Below are 16,678 nucleotides of genomic sequence, written 5' to 3'. Positions count from 1 at the left end.
CAGTCTTCCGCCTGGGGTTCACCACTCGCTGGCCCCAGTGTCGCACAGTTCATTGATGCCAGGAACCTCTACAAGCTTAACAAGGCAGAACCGCCACCTTTCTCTTCTGAACTGGGGGAAAGTTACATCGACGTCACGTTGGTGACGGGGGGTCTGCTTAGGTGTACAAGTAGTTGGACTGTCTGGCCCAAGGCCAGGTTAGTGATCAAAGGTTTGTAACCTAAGGAGACTGGATCGGAGCAGGCTGCGGCTTGTCTTTTTTTTAAATAGAAAATATAAATTTTTTTTACTATCATTAAATTACAAAGAACTCATTCTTTTATTGCAACCAGTGTAGCACTAGTTTTAATGCTGTAATAACTTGTGATTTTTTCCAAGTCTTTATTTAATGTCTCATTTTCACATCATTGAAAACCTTTAATAATATTACAGAGCTCCTTAATTAATACTTTGACTTCTCTTTGTTAGTTTAATAAATTTAATTTCTCTTTTAGTGGATTTGATTTTTGTTTACTTGAATATATCTCAGACCAACTTATAGATGACTTGATTATATTTTTTTTTAGAAAACTTTCATTTTTTACCTTTGTTGAATAATAAATACTTTATCAAATTGGGTAACTTATCAAAATAAATAATTACTTTGATAAATACAATTTTAAGCCCAAAAATCAACAGGGCTTAATGAAATCCATACTTCAAAAATCATTTTTTTTAACTTTAATTTCATGATCAAAAATCTAATTGTATTAATGTAAATGAAATGCAAATTTAAAAAAAAAAGAGGTTATAAACAATTTTTCAGACTTCATTTCTTAAGCTGTGGCTGTTTTTAAAAATGTCACATGAGGTAGCTGTTCAGCAAAGAGGTCAATGAATTTACAATTTTTTTTTGTGATTATATTGCATAATTTTAATAATCAAAAATGTCATTTGGTTAACCAGCCATTAGTCAGGTTGTGAGAAAAAACCTCACCTTTTTATACGCCATTTCTGCTCTACTGGGAAAAGGATGAAACCGTCCTAGGAATTTCTCCAAAATTATAAGAGCTGTAGTCGTGGCAGTTAGTTGATGCTAATTCTTAAAACATTACTAAACTAGCAAGAGTAGTAGCAAAAGACAACAAAATAACTATGGAGTGCTGGAAACACTTTTGTCTGGATTCAATGATGCATGAAATCATAAATTTTACAAACCAGAAATTGGACTAAAATGAATATAAAATATTCAAGAGGTGTACAGGACTGTTATTTAACTAATGAAACAGAATTAGCTGTATCTTTAGGGTTAATGTATATCATTGGAGTTAAAAAAAGAATCGCATTGAATTAAATGATCTTTGAGCTGTAGATGTAACAGCAACTGAAATATTTACTGCCACTATGTTCCAGTGAAGATTTCGTTTGCTACCGCAAGCACTGAGATTTAATGATTACTCTATACACGTTGAATGAAAAAAGATTGATAATTTAGCCCCTATTCGTAATATTTTTGATGGATTTGTAAAAACATGTAGTGAAAGATACAGTGTAGGAAAAAGTGTCACGGTTGACGTGATTATGCAGGTCTTCAGAGGACGCTGTAAATTTAGTGTATATGAAGAGTAAACTGTGTCGATACAGAATAAAATCTATGCTACCGTAGACTGAAGAACCATCTAGACAAATACATACAGAGATATACAGGTCAACAACTTAAAGACAGCCCCCCTTTATCCGTATCAAATGTAGTCAAACTCTGTGTCAGTGAAATAGATGGTACAGGAAGAAATGCGACTATGGATAATTTTTTCACCTCTACACCTTTAGTAAACGATCTCTATGCCAATCACGGATTTACGATAATTTGGATTCTCTGCAAAGATAAACGGGAAATTCCAGGAGAGCTTCTCAACGTTTCAAAAAATCCCAGATGTTCATCTATATTTGCTTTATCAAATCCCCCAAATTATTGTTCCATAGTTTCTTGCATTCTGGATAAGAAAGAAAAGAAACTTGTTCTTGTACTTCCTATTCTCCATGGTATGAAAGTAGTGGACATGCTCTGAAACCCGAAATTATAACTTATTGTAATGTTACTAAAGGTGGATCACCGATCGTCTAAAAACTGAATATTGTGTATCATGAATCAGTCGGTTGTCGGTTGAAATGGCCGTTTACTATTTTTAATGGTATGCTAAATGTCAGTGCTATCAATGCTCTGATTATTTTCAAAACATACATGTGAATATAAGAAGAAAAAATGATTTTGATGGACCTTGGAAAAGAGTTAGTGAAAAATCAACCGCTGAAAAGAGTACAAATCAAAACACTGACTATTCCCGCAAAACAAAAAATTACATTGTAGACCTTGCCTACAATGTTTAAAATTAGCCTGCTGAACCTAACGATCAAAAGCCTCCAAAGTGCAAGTACTGCCCTAAAAGAAAGAACAGGTACACTAACAAGTGCAGAGCCCCTATTTATAAGGAGCCAGTATCTAGGGCAGTCTTTGTCTGCGTTGAATGTGTCAACAAAGACAGTGACTGAATTAAAACAATTTATAAGAAATTATGTTAATTTTTTTAAATATAAAGCAAAGCAAATTGTTTTATCTTTGTAATATGCAAACAATAAGTAAATATTGATTACATGTAACTTCTATCATACTATTTTTACATAGCCCAATTTTTGTTTACCAGTGATGTTTAATTTGTCTAATATCTTATTCGCAATTATATCTTGCAAGAACTAAACATATCTGGGACAAAATAAATTATTTTTTTTTTAATGTCAAATACAAGAAAGGTTCTCTACATCTGACTAATGTCGTGTTAAGCGGGGGGAACCTAATCAGACCCAAATTTTTCTACGCTCTCTTCAGATATCGTGTCAAATTTGCTTTCGGTATTAAGTCACCCAAATCAATAAAAACATTATTTTCATGATTAATAATCATTAACCCCTTACCAGTTTTTGAAGAGATAACTTGTCATTAACTACCTTAATAAAAATTGCCCTTGAAGAAATAACTCATCATCCACTTTTTTGCTAGTAATTGCAAGTAATTTGTTATTATGAACTGATCTGCTTTATTCTTGATGAGTTACTGCAATGTGTGAGTCTAGTTCCATATTTATTCTAATTTAACACTGAAGCACTAGTAGCATATTGATTCTCTATTCTATCCTTCGTAACAGCTGATACCGTGCATTTGTTTTCATTGTTCCTGAGTTGAGTTGATGTTCGTTTTATTATTTCTTTGTGTTATTTGTTTTCTTTTATTGCACTCTCTAATATATTTTCTGAAAAATCTCTAATATATATGTAAAAGTGGAGATTTGCCGGTTGAAGCACAAACTTCAATGAACTGAATTAATGAATCGTGAACTACCAGTCTCTATCACTTTATGATCTGGAACTGAACTGAATTATTCGAATCGATCAAAGGAATAATATTACAAACATAATAGAATTAAATTTACGTTAAATAAAATACGAGGGTAAATCAAATATAAACGGGATTTTTGTTCCAGAGGATCTACGGTTGGTAGGACTGGGCCTGTGCTTCTAGTATGCTTGGGTGGAGTCATTATGAGTGGGGAGAGCCAGCCATTCCACACTTCCAACCAATTCGTCAGTAACGCTCACAATGTAGCAGCAATAGGTGCACCCTTCCACCGTGCAATGTATAATTATAAAATTTCTTGCTCATGAAGTTTAAGCGTTGGAAATTTTTCATATATTGACTGCACAGTTCAGGGATCAAAAATTGTCAAGGACTCTTGTGTTTGCCTGGCATAAAGAGTTCAAAGAAGAACGAAAACAAGTGGAAAATCAAGAACACGATCACCGTCCTCGGACCAGCATTACAGACAAAAACACTCGTACGATTTGAGGCATTCTTGAAGACGATCAGGTTGAGAGTATCTGAAATTGCAGAACAGGTTGGAATAAGTTATGATGATGATGAATCATCACCATTAACTGGTAACAAACGGCGTGCTGTTTTGGTAAGTGAAATGGTGTGCTTCTCTAATATCTCTGGAAAGTCATCAGATTTTCAAAATTCAAACATGGACTTTGTTAGTATGTTGAAGGCTAACTTTTTACATGCATCAGGTGTACACTGTCAATCTAACAAATTGACATGATTATTCGGAAATGTGTATATATATATATATATATATATATATATATATATATATATATAAAGTTTGTTTGTTTGTTATTGCATCACTTGAGAACCAACTAAAAGAATTGACCCAGAGTTGGCTCTGGATTCGCCTGGGCTGACCTGAGTCCAGAGTGTCCAGCTTCTGGCTAGACGGCCAGCTAGTACTTTATAAAATAAATAGCAACGAAATGTATTTCTGTGTATTACTGAACTCTTATCTGTTTATGTATATAATATGAGAGAGATCTTTGACAACAATTTTGGCTGAAGGGAAGTTATGTATAAACATCCATTTTTAAAAAGAAAATAATCTATCCCCAACTTTTTATTTATTCTATTGAAGTATTTGACTGTACAAATTATAAACTGCTAATATTTCATTGATATTATATAAATTGGTGTCATTACTGAACATTAATAATTTTCCAGCAATTTTAATTCCACTATTATTCTATCACAAAATAACATTAATGTACCTATCCGTAAACATATAATCAGAGAGACCTAAAACAACAATTTTTATATTGTATTATTTTTAATTATAAAGTAAATAGCAACCAAGTATTTCAGCTTATAACTCATATCTACTTATCCATATACATAATATGACAGAAATCTACAACCAACCCGTTTTAAAAAAATCAAACTGCTTTTCTCATTTATTATTTTGGTTAGATTGCATTAAAGTAATACATTAGATTGTACAGATTATAAAAACCTTAAAAATAAAATCACAAGAAGAAATCTTACTTACAAACATGCACGGCCCTGTCAGACAACAATGTAATAAAAAAAACAAAACAGAAACATCAATCGTAAAAGAAAAGCTGTTAAAAACTTAACATTGTCCTGAAAAAGTATTAAGTATTTCTGTATTAACAGAGGCCATTTGATTTTCACTAGTTTCTGGTTTTTCAAATTTTATTATTGTGTTTAGTTTAATTATTCCTTTTTTTATAAATAAATTGTATCAAATTTGTATATATAACACAGACCTGCAAAATTTGGGATGTAGAGGAATGTTTTTTAACTACTGACAGACAATTAATTCCTAAGTATTTTTTTAACACTGAATCCAAAAATAATCTTCATTTTTTCTATCATGTCAGAATTTTTCACAAATTGCAAATTTCAAAATTTGTAAAAGTGATACTATAAAATAGACATAAAACATTATTTTTTTTATTAAAAAATAAAAAAAAACATATTCATTTTTTTGGCCTTTACTATGCATTCATATAGCTAAACAGATTAGTGGTCTGAAGAGAATGGTTGGGGGGGGGGGGGGGTTGAAGATGACAAGACAGTGGAAGAAGAGCTTGGTCAACAGGCTGCGATAACACTTAACAAGATGTAATACTTTATTGGCAGCTATCCGCCACTGCTGTTTTTGTCAGTGGAAAATATGTTTCCAGACCATAAGCAAACTTTCCGTTTTCTAAATGGCTTCAAGAGGCTGCAGATTCTTTTCGTTACATTTGTGATGAGTTAATGGTAAAAAGGCAAAAAAAAAATAACAAGTTTCGATTGACAAGTGTACCTGTCATATTTCAGGTGAAAATAGGAGATCAAGGCAAAACTTGGGCATCCCAATAAGTTTGCTGCACATGTGTTGAAGGACTTAGATGATGGTCAAAGGGAACAAGAAGCGTACAGACTTGGAGTTTTAATGGAGTCACAAAATTACACCGACGATTGTTACTTTTGTTTGAACTGGTGTTCACGGTTTCAATTTAAAGAATAAAAAAGAATCGTTTATCCAAATATGCCATACGCTTTATGTCTGGTTCCACATGGTCCAGACATACCAGTGCCAATTCCATCAGAAAATTTAACTGAAACAGATGGTTCCACAAGCGATTTAAATGAAGATAATGTCAAGGTGTATGAACCTGGAGATAGCTATGCACCAGAGTTTTATTCACAGTCTGAACTAAATGATTTGGTTCGAGAATTACATCTGATCAAAGAAAATTCAGAATTGCTTGGTTTGAAGATTAAAGTGAAGAACCTACTAGCAGCTGGCACCTTACTTTCCTGGTTCAGGTATAGAGAAAAGGATTTTCTTACACATTTTTCAGAAGGAGGAATTAGTCTTCTGCACCGATGTACGTAGACCGGTTCAGAATAAAGTTCTTCCAACTCTGCGTATCAAGTGGCTTTGACCAAGTTAGGCTTGGTCAAAGCCTTACCAAAAGAAGGTAAATGTTGTAAATAGATCTGTGACAAATTTCCCGTCTTATAAAATGCTAAATAAACAGCATGTCTTTGCTGGTCCTGACATTAGAAAACTTCTCAAACAAGGTAATTTTGATAAACAAATGAAGTTGCAGTAAAAGAAGTTTGGGGGTGAATTTAAAGAAGTACTAACCAAGTTTCTGGCCAATAAGAAGAATCTTAACTTCAAATCAACCGCTCGAGTATGCTGCAGAAGTACAAAAATTTAGGCTGTTCTGTGTGCTTGAAGGTTCACTTCCTAAATTCACATGTGAACTATTTTCCTGAAAATCTGGGTGCCGTTTGTGACGAGACGGGTGAGAAATTTCATCAGGACATGAAAGAAATGGAAAGGACATATCAAGGAAAATGGATTACTATAATGATGGCAGACTATTGCCTGGCTGTTACACCAAGATGAACCCTATAGAGAACATAGAAGGAAAAGCGCAAAGCAGAGTATAAGCCGTCCAAAGAAACTTCGACACTTGGAATAAAAGTTACATACTTCATCATGAAAGGTAGGTGAAGAGGGGGAGTGGTTTCCTAAGGCACTACATACCTCATAAAAATTAACCACTATAATAGAAATTAGGCTTATTTTATGGCAATTTTCATTAGAAATTTAGGGGTCAATGACCCCACCTGCCCCCCTCTTCAGACCACTCAACTGTTTAGCTCTAAGAATGCATAATATAAGCCAAACAAGCATATAAAATACAATATTATATATATTACATTAATTTATTATTAAAAAAAAAATGTCTACTTTATTGTATCACATTTTTGTAATTTTTAATCTTTTTGATAATATTGAAATTTGCAATCCTGACATGATGAAACAAAAATGAAGGTTATTTTCTATTCAGCGCTAAAAAATACATAATCAATTATCAAAAACTAAAAATCACATCGATCGCGGGTTTATGTAATTAGACAAGGTTAACGCAATGGTAATACGATACAAAGTTCGGTATTCTGAATCGTCAGTTACATTTCCTCATCCAACCTAAACTCAATTAAACCAAGGTATTTACTGTGTAACAGAAAGAAGCAAAAATCCACAAATAAAAAGCAAGTGGGCCCCCCTTATGTTAAAAGAAAAGTACCTAATATTGTAAATTGTATATTGTACAGATTTCTGCTGAAAAAACCCAAAGTAAATTAGATAAAAAGCAATTAAAAAGGATCTCTAAGAAGAAGGATTGTAAAAATGTTTATAAACAGGATTCCCACTGAATTTTAAGGTTTGTTTTCCCTGACTTATTATACTGACCTTGATAAAAATTTCCTGACTCTCATAATGGTATGCTATCACAGTTTACTCTGAAAAAAATAAACATTTTATTTTTTTGCAGCCTCTACCATCCCTATAGCTGCCCAACTCGTACCTTTCATTATTTATTATTACATTCATTCTTAAAGTTTATTTTTTATTGATTTTTTTTACAATATACATTTAAAATTACACCATTTTTTGTGATAAATTGTTTCAATAAATTACACTGAAGTACAAAAAAAAATTTAACAAGTTTCTTGCATAAAAATGATCACGGTAACTAAAAGTAACATAGATAAGAAATAAAAACTAACTAAAGACATTTTTATAAATAATTGGCTTCTACATAAGATTGCTAAACTTTTTCACAAAAACTAGCCTACATTATTTTACCAAGTAAAAAGAAAACAATATTTAATAACTTGGTTTGCATAAAAATTCTAAAATAAACAGATTTCAATTTAACAAAAAATATATGTATGATCACAACTTATTTTGTACAGAAAACAAACGTTACTAATATTTACTTGAAAAATATTTTGTCATTATTAGTCCAGTGTATTTGCAGAATGCCATCAAAGTACAGTACAGGAACATGATTGATGACAGCATTTACTAGCTCCAAGCTGGAATTTTGACACTATACAACTATCAGGAAAAGTAAAAGTTCACCAATATCTTCACGTAAACTTAAGTATAACTTATTTTGTACAATATTGAGAACGCACATAATCTCTGCCTTAGAAACAACATCATAACAACAAAAAGAAGTAATTTTTTAAAGTATAACTCTCATTAAAGATTTTTGACAAATGTTACAAACAAATTTTTTCTTTGGTGTGTAAATTAATATGCTTCTTTAAATTCGAAAGATGATTAAAAGCCTTTTGGCAGAATTTTCAAACATAATTTCTTTCTTTTGTATGAATATTAATATGCGTCTTTAAACTGCTGTTATGATTAAATGACTTTTGACAAAAGTTACAAATATAATTTTTTTCTTTTGTATGAATATATGCGCCTTTGAAGTAAAAGGTTGACTGAAAACATTTCAGCAGAAGTTACAAACACAATTTTTCTCTTTTGTATGAATATTTAAATGTAATTTTAAATTAGAACTTTGATTAAAAGTCTTCTAACAAAAGTTGCAAACATAATTTTTCTCTTTTGTATGAATATTAATATGTGTCTTTAAAAGTGTTTTTATGATTAAATGATTTCTGACAAAAGTTACAAATATAATTTTTCTCTTCATTATGCATAAGGTGGGTTATTAAATCGTTATCATGAATAAGAGCTCCTCTTCCTGGGTGAAATGGCGATTGAGAAGATGAAACGATTATTTCCAGTTGTAGAGACCGAATGGAGGGAGATAGTAGTAGTGCTTGATGAGCTTAAATCTACGGTAACCACCTTATATCCCAACAAGTGTCCGGGGCCTGACTCGGTTTCAGGCAGCCCATTACTGCCTTTGAAAATTTGCCACAATAGGCTACAGCCTAGCTAGCATATTTAGAAATCCACCACTGCTCAAACTCCCATGGTTGGAACAATACAATTTTAAATAGAAAGAGTAAGGTTGCACATCATATTTAAATGATGTCGATATAAAAAAATTTCAAAATATTAAACAGACAGGTTGACAAATAATTGCAGGCACTTATAAATAAAAAATTCAAAACCAACCTCAGATTCAAACCCCCAAACCTGTTGACACACATTAGTACCACTTTCAGTATGCAGGTTGGGAAGATTTGATTTAGTGTTTATCATCATAACTATTACAAGATAAATAATAAACTTGCATCCAGTCCGCACTGTAATACAATTGATTTGCTTTTATGGAAAGAAATGGTATACGATTAAAATAAAGAAACAACCTGTTTTCTGTGTAACTTTGTTTATTAAATTAAAAAATAAATAATTTCTAATGTACATTTCGAAATTAATCAATAATCAATCTGCTTAAATATTTAAGTGGATGTTATAGTACATAATTCTGAAATTGTTTACATTAAGGACAAAATGTTATTTATTTATACCACATAAAAATCACAATTTATGTATTATAAACATATTTCACAAACAATACTTAAAAACACAATTGAAAAAGTGATAAACACAATTATCTATTTCTTACAACTATTCGATTATCTATTTCCTATCAATTCGTCCAACGTTTGACGAATTGATTCATCAGTCAAAGAAAAAAAAAAGAATAATAAAATCATATATACAAATCTATTAAAATATATTGAATATATCAGAGAATATACCGGTGGCAACACAGTATTTTTTTTATTTTAAAGATTCTTAATTTTTTTAGGGAGGTTTATACCTTGGGCAAAAAAAAGACAAGCAAGCAGTAATCAACTGACAGGAATTTCTATCAACCATCAGTAGTTACAAATAATGTATAGTAATTTAAACTGTCTGTTCTAAAACCAAACATGGTGTTGGATGCCCCATATATGTAAATGGAAAAGTCCATTAATGGAAACTGCCAAAAATTTTTAGTGTTTAAACGGCAGAAGTTATTGCCATACAGCAATCTGTTCACTACTCTGAACATTTCCGCGAAGAGATGGTGCTTATATGTTTCGTTTCGTTAAGTGCACTTACTGCAATTCGGAACAAGAACATTATCCCACCTGAGTTGGTCTAGTGGTGAACACATCTTCCTATATCAGCTGGTTTGATAGTAGAGGGGTTCCAGCGTTCAAGTCCTAGTAAAGTCGTTATTTTTACACGGACTTGTATATTAGATCGTGGATACCAGTGTTCTTTGGTGGTTGGATTTCAATTAACCACACACCTTAGGAATGGTCGAATTGAGACTGTACAAGACTAATCTTCATTTACACTCGTACATACATCCTCTGAAGTATTATCTGAATGTTAATTACTGGAGGCTAAACAGGGACAAGAACATTAAGGATGTTCTTATTGCAAACATCCTGTCCATTTTATATATTTTAAATCGATGAGGACAGCGATGTGTATTTGTATGAACTTCAGGAAATGTTGGCATTGCAAGAAATGAAAGCGCAGATGAAGCTGCCAGTACAGCAATAGTCTGTGATAACTTTGATATATTTCCTGTACGAGTGGCCGATGTTAAAAATTGTCTAATACTATAAGAAACAGGTAGAGTAATAAATGGAGAAGATTAAATACAAAACTAAATGCAGTTAAAACTTTTTCATATAAATGGAAGAGGCACGTGAATTAAAACTCGCTGAGAACAAGAGGTGGTGACCAGACTTACAATTGGTCAAACACGAATAAGAAATTTATATTTGTTAACCGGCGAAGAAAGACCAATGTGCAGTGTTTGTAATAAAGCACTTATATAACAAAAAAATGTTGATGAAAATAATAATAATAATAATGAAAATTTGGGGCTAATGACCATAGGAGTTGATGACTAAAAGATATCAGTGGGACACCAATTTTCCAGATGTCCAACTAATTGCACTGCTTAAATCCAGACTAGACAACTTAAAAAAACCAATACATTATTTAAAAAATTTAAACACTATTCAAATAAATCTTCGCTGCAATACAAATGTTTTTTATTGATGTTACTTTTACAGAAATTTTAATTTAATTTTTCCAAGTCATTTAGCAAAAATATAAATGTGTGTTTTGGCCTTTGTAAAACTAATTATAAAAGCAAATGTCTACACACTATTTTCTTTAACCGTATTCTAATCTCTTTTTTCTTACATGGTACATATGTTCCAAATTTCTTTTTAATTTTACTAAAATACATTTAATTTTTTGTTATGTATTTTTTATTTACATAGTATCTTACACATTAAACTGAATGATATGTGAAGTGTTATATGATAAAACTTTTTTAAATTGTCCTTTTCAATTATCCAGATTTGGCCTTGCAAAGGTCCATCTGGATAATTGGTGTTCCACTGAACGCAAAATCTAACACTCTTACCATTTCATTTTCAACTTTTAAATTTTCTGATTTAACCAAGTCAGTCTCTTCAATCGCTAAAAGATCTTTTATGATATCACCATTACTAATATCAAGCAGTTCCACTTCCAGTTGCAGTAAATCTGCTTGCTGTAATAAAAAGCAAACATGAATGCTACAAAGTAAATGTGATTTTTTTGTATAATTTATAAAATAAAAATAATTGTATCTCTTAATTCGCTTAACGAACATAAATAGTGCAATCACAGTTAAATTATTACTAATATTATTAGGCGACTTTAATATGCCAGGTTTTGCTAAATTTTATCAAAAAATGCTGCTATTCACCTTTCATATTTTTCTACAAATTAACAATCAAATAATTTGTTAAAACTCTTGCGGTAATTCTCATGATTTTGTTTTTCTAATCTTACTGACACTGATGTTAATACTGGTTATGGTGAAATTTTTTATCATAATAAACATCATTTATCTTAGAGAAAACGTTACCTACAATTTTGAATTCTAATCTTATAAATATAAATATAAGATTTACATAAATTCTTACCAGATATAAAAATATAAATTTTGTAACGTTCAACATTTACTAAATGAGAGTTTGATAGTAAATAATATTTATTTATTTTTTGTACTGCCTGGTAATATTTAAGTTTGTGCATGGAACATGGAAGCTGAATTTTGCAGCATATGCCATGCCTGACTGGGATTTGATATTAATCACCAATACAGAAATTTTTTTGTCATGTACCAAATATACTTATACAAAAATGTAATTATCAAAGCGGTTCTATAGTGAACTTATTATCACAGTTATTAATAAGAAAAATTTCCATAAGCTTCAAAAATAATATAGATCTACTTATTATTAAGACTATTTAACAACAATGTATATGTAAAATTTTTAGTCACAAAGATTTAATTTTTAATTATACTGTTAAAGTTGAGGAATCTTTATCTAATGATTCCAAATATTTCTTTTAAATCTACTAACAAAAATGATGACAGATCTTCTACTTTATGTACTTATGATCTTTTTATGGTTTCATGCCCATTTATCTGAATTAAATAAATAAATGATGTTAAACATTTACCACACTTACAGAAATTGAAAAAAAAATCAAATACCAATTACTCAGCCTTTGCTTGATGATAAAAATGGAAAATTAGCTCTTAACAACAAAGAAAATTGCAAAATTATAGAAAGTACTTCAAAAAATTATTACGTTGTTTGAGTCTAGCGGGTCCATTACAGCCACACACCTCGCAAGCTTATCAGTCGATACGATGTTATATCATTAGATGGTTTACCTAGTTTGATTGGTTTCAGCTATTTTCCATAGATCCAGAAAATATTTATTTTTGAGAATGGATGTAAAGCAATAATAATTAAAACTAGCTAAACAAGAACGTTATGACGATCAAAGTTCACATTGTAGGTAATTTATGAATTAGATGGTATATGAACAATCTCAAAAAAAAAAAAATGAGTATGTGTATGTAGTAGTGGAGATTTATGGGTTCAAGCACAAACTTTAATGAATTGAATTAATGAACTGAGGGAATTGAATTAATGAACAGTGACAGAGATGTCACTGTGTGACCTGGGTTTGAAATGAATGATTCATATCAGTCAATTGAATAATATTACAAAAATAATACAAGTAATATTAAAAAAATTTCTGTAACAACAAATTTTTGTTACAGTAATAAAATTTCTGTTTAGCCATGGGACTTCCAGCGGGGACTGCGTGTGAGGCTAGAGTGATGAGATATATGAGCACCTCATGGGAGGCTAGACCAATCATTACCATCACTGGTAACAAACAGGACGCCCCTAGGGCGCTGTTTTAGGAGATGCAATGTGGTGCTGTTATAATATCTTTGCACACAATCATCCGATTTTCAAAATTCAAATGGAGAATATATATATTATAAATAATAAACTTATAAAGGTACTTTATAAAGCACTTTTACAAATAATTGAGTTTAACAACAAATTTTTACACGCCAGATAATACTTTACCCATGGGATTTCCATCATTGGCCGTTATGAACAAAATTTATTTACAGGAATTTGAGAGTAGAATAGTATATGGTATTACCCATATTTATAAAATTCGAACACGGGTTTGATACGTGGATGATATTTATATTTTGGTAATCTATGAACCTATTATAAATAATGAACAGTTAATAATTTTAAAAAACTTAATTCTTATAATAATTTAAAATTTACATTCGAAACTGACAAATACAGAAAAAAATTTTTTTTAGATGTTGACAGAAATTAGTAAACGTAATAAAATTATAACACATGTATATAAAAAACCAACAACTAATAAAATAACTATTAACAAAAATTCAAATCATCCTTGGGCGCATAAAATTAATAATAAATTTACAAACATGTTAAATAGAGCATACATTACACACATAATAATAAAAAAAAAACTAGATTAAAGTTATTACAATAAAAAATGGATATAACATGTCATTAATTGATAATAGTTACAAAAAGCAAAATTTTAAATCTAATAATAAAAGCATGTTGATACCTATAAATAATAAAAGTGTTGATGAAAATATTTATATAAAATATTGCTACACTAACAACAATATTGAAAATTTGGTTAACGTCTAAAATGATAAAAAAACAAAATAGCAATTACTTTCAAATTTGCAGGATACATTCATGTTATCCCAGAGAAGCTTTTAAACCATCACCCGAGGCCCTAACTCCCTTGTAAGTTAAGATATAACTTAACTTCGCCCCCAAGGTGGGTGAAGTTATGAATTATAAACTAAGTTATAAACTAATCCTTTTACTTCATTATTATATTTCTGCCCTTAAAAAGAAATAAGTTAAGAATTTTTCATCGTCAAAGGTGTGTGTACTTTAGTTACTATAGTTCCCAATATTCTACCTATTGTAATTTAGTTCCTTTTTCAGATTTCTGTGAAGCCTGAATACTGTAACTATTATTAATCAGTATTATTCTCATAACCATGAGAATAACATACAGTGCGGGAGTCTAGGATATGGAGTCACCTGGGTAGATGGAAACGACAACCAAAGGAAAATCTACAGATGTCCAGGACACCAGTCCCCCTGGAAAATTGGGAATGGCAATTGAAGCGATGTCTGCAGCCATGAGGTAGACCTTGACGTGGCCCCCGAGTTGGCTCTGGGATTCGCATGGGCTGACCTGAGCCTCGAATGGTCCAGGTTCTGGTTAGACATCTAGTCTCTTATAAGAGACCTAACATGTGATTAATCCCTTTGGGCAACCAAGTTACAGGGTTACAAAAATTAGAAAAAGTTTTAAATGATTATTTTTGAATATAAACTTTTAATAACATTATAATACTGTACAAATATAAAACCCTCTGCGCTACTATCATATTTTTGAAATTGCACTATCAATAACTGAAGGCAAATGTTCACAACAAAAAACTGAAATTATTGACAACATTTTGCACCAGGTGACTCTAGTATGATTTCTTTAGCATTGCTGCATCAGCTCCACAGAGCAGCTTATAACTTATATCATTACTCATAACTTATCATAAGTTAGCTCATAACTTAAAATATCATTTAATATGGTAAATATGTTAACTTTTCCTAATGTAAATACAGAATTAAATTTTATTTTATTTTTATTTCAATAATAAAATTATATGTCACAACTGTGTTGAATCTGCATCAGGTTAGGTTTTTATTACTAACTTGATAAATATTCAAATATGAAAAGCCATTACAAATAACAACCGTTTACCCAGAGCTTATTAAAATGATAACTCTATGAAAAAGTTAAAAATACACGCATTTCAGATATCATTGAAGTTTAAAAACAACACTTTTGCCCTCAAACATTAACCGTTTATCATTCACACACAACTTAATAAGTCGATATTAATTAAATAGAAAGAGAATTAAAAACAATTTTTTTATAACAGAACACACCCGTGCACGCATACACACACAGAAATGAAATTAACAAGAGATTAACCCATGTTTGTTATAATATCCAATAATTATAAATACTTACATGACCCGGATAAAATTCCATCTCTTCTTCTGTCTTCACAGTGTGTAAATCATTTATTTCACGTTCAATGATTTTCATATTAAGATTAATCTGTGGTGAAACTTCATCATTTAATGAGATCTCAGACTCCTTTAAATAAGATAAAAAAAAAACCTTATAAAAATTTGAAAAACTAATTATTATTCGACAAATAGTCTTTTTTTATTCTGAATGTAACTTAATAATACCATTATATAATTATATTATGTCATCATAAAATAAATTAGTAATAATAAAACAGATTATACGATAAAAAAAGATGTTTAAAGTCTATACAAATTTTTTATAAAAACACATGAAATAATGTTAAGGTAAATATTTAAAAATAAAAAGTCACAAAATGATAATTCACAATTTAGAGGGCACTATTGAAAATTAAATACATGTTAATCGGAATCCAGCTAAATTGAGATTTTGTTTTAATTAGTATTATTTAAAAATTCATCAACAACGGAAAGTTGTTTCCATAAAACAAATGTTGAATTGTATTTTAAATAAATTGTTGGAAGATTTTTCAAATGATTCAGGAATTCAGAAGCACACAAAGGCCCCTTTCTTGTAATCTGAAGTACCATGTCAAGTTATGCGAAAACAGTACTGTTATATGGTTCAGTTTAGGTGGGTATTGTTATTTTTTTAAGAATAAGTGACAATTGTTTTTAGTAAAGATTGCACATCCATAAATATAAACACAAGGATATTTAATTTCACTTATAAACACCAGTTAATGATCAGACAGCCCAATTTTCTATCTTAAAAGCTCAATCTGACTTTGACGGAGTGCCAAGATTTTATATTAAACTTTATAGAGGAAATATGTAGACATAATAAACATTTCCTACAAACTTTATACTTCCTATTGACTGCAAAAACAAATCAATCTCTACCAGTCGGTATACAGATCAAGAATAAATGATTGAATGAAAACGACAGTAATTGTTTTATTGTCATAAACATAAAACTAAAAATTGATCATTATTACA

The 16,678-nt window shown here is 30.5% G+C and overlaps 1 protein-coding gene across 3 annotated transcripts in view; it reads right to left on the bottom strand.

Moving 5' to 3' along the window:
- LOC142333682 (uncharacterized) overlaps positions 1-16,678 on the bottom strand; it is a 61,523-nt gene that overhangs the window by 13,552 nt on the left and 31,293 nt on the right. For all 3 annotated transcript variants that reach the window (XM_075381098.1, XM_075381100.1, XM_075381099.1), the window contains exons 2-3: positions 15,657-15,785; positions 11,608-11,736 (exon numbers count right to left, since the gene is read on the bottom strand). In XM_075381098.1, coding sequence (XP_075237213.1) covers positions 11,608-11,736; positions 15,657-15,734 — 207 coding nt within the window. In that variant the 5' untranslated portion in view covers positions 15,735-15,785. The remainder of the gene's footprint in view (positions 1-11,607; positions 11,737-15,656; positions 15,786-16,678) is intronic.

Source organism: Lycorma delicatula, chromosome 13, assembly GCF_047948215.1.
Source record: "Lycorma delicatula isolate Av1 chromosome 13, ASM4794821v1, whole genome shotgun sequence".
Classification (NCBI taxonomy): domain Eukaryota; kingdom Metazoa; phylum Arthropoda; class Insecta; order Hemiptera; family Fulgoridae; genus Lycorma; species Lycorma delicatula.
The sequence above is the reverse complement of the archived record's forward strand: the minus strand, read 5'-3'. Positions and strand labels throughout refer to the sequence as shown.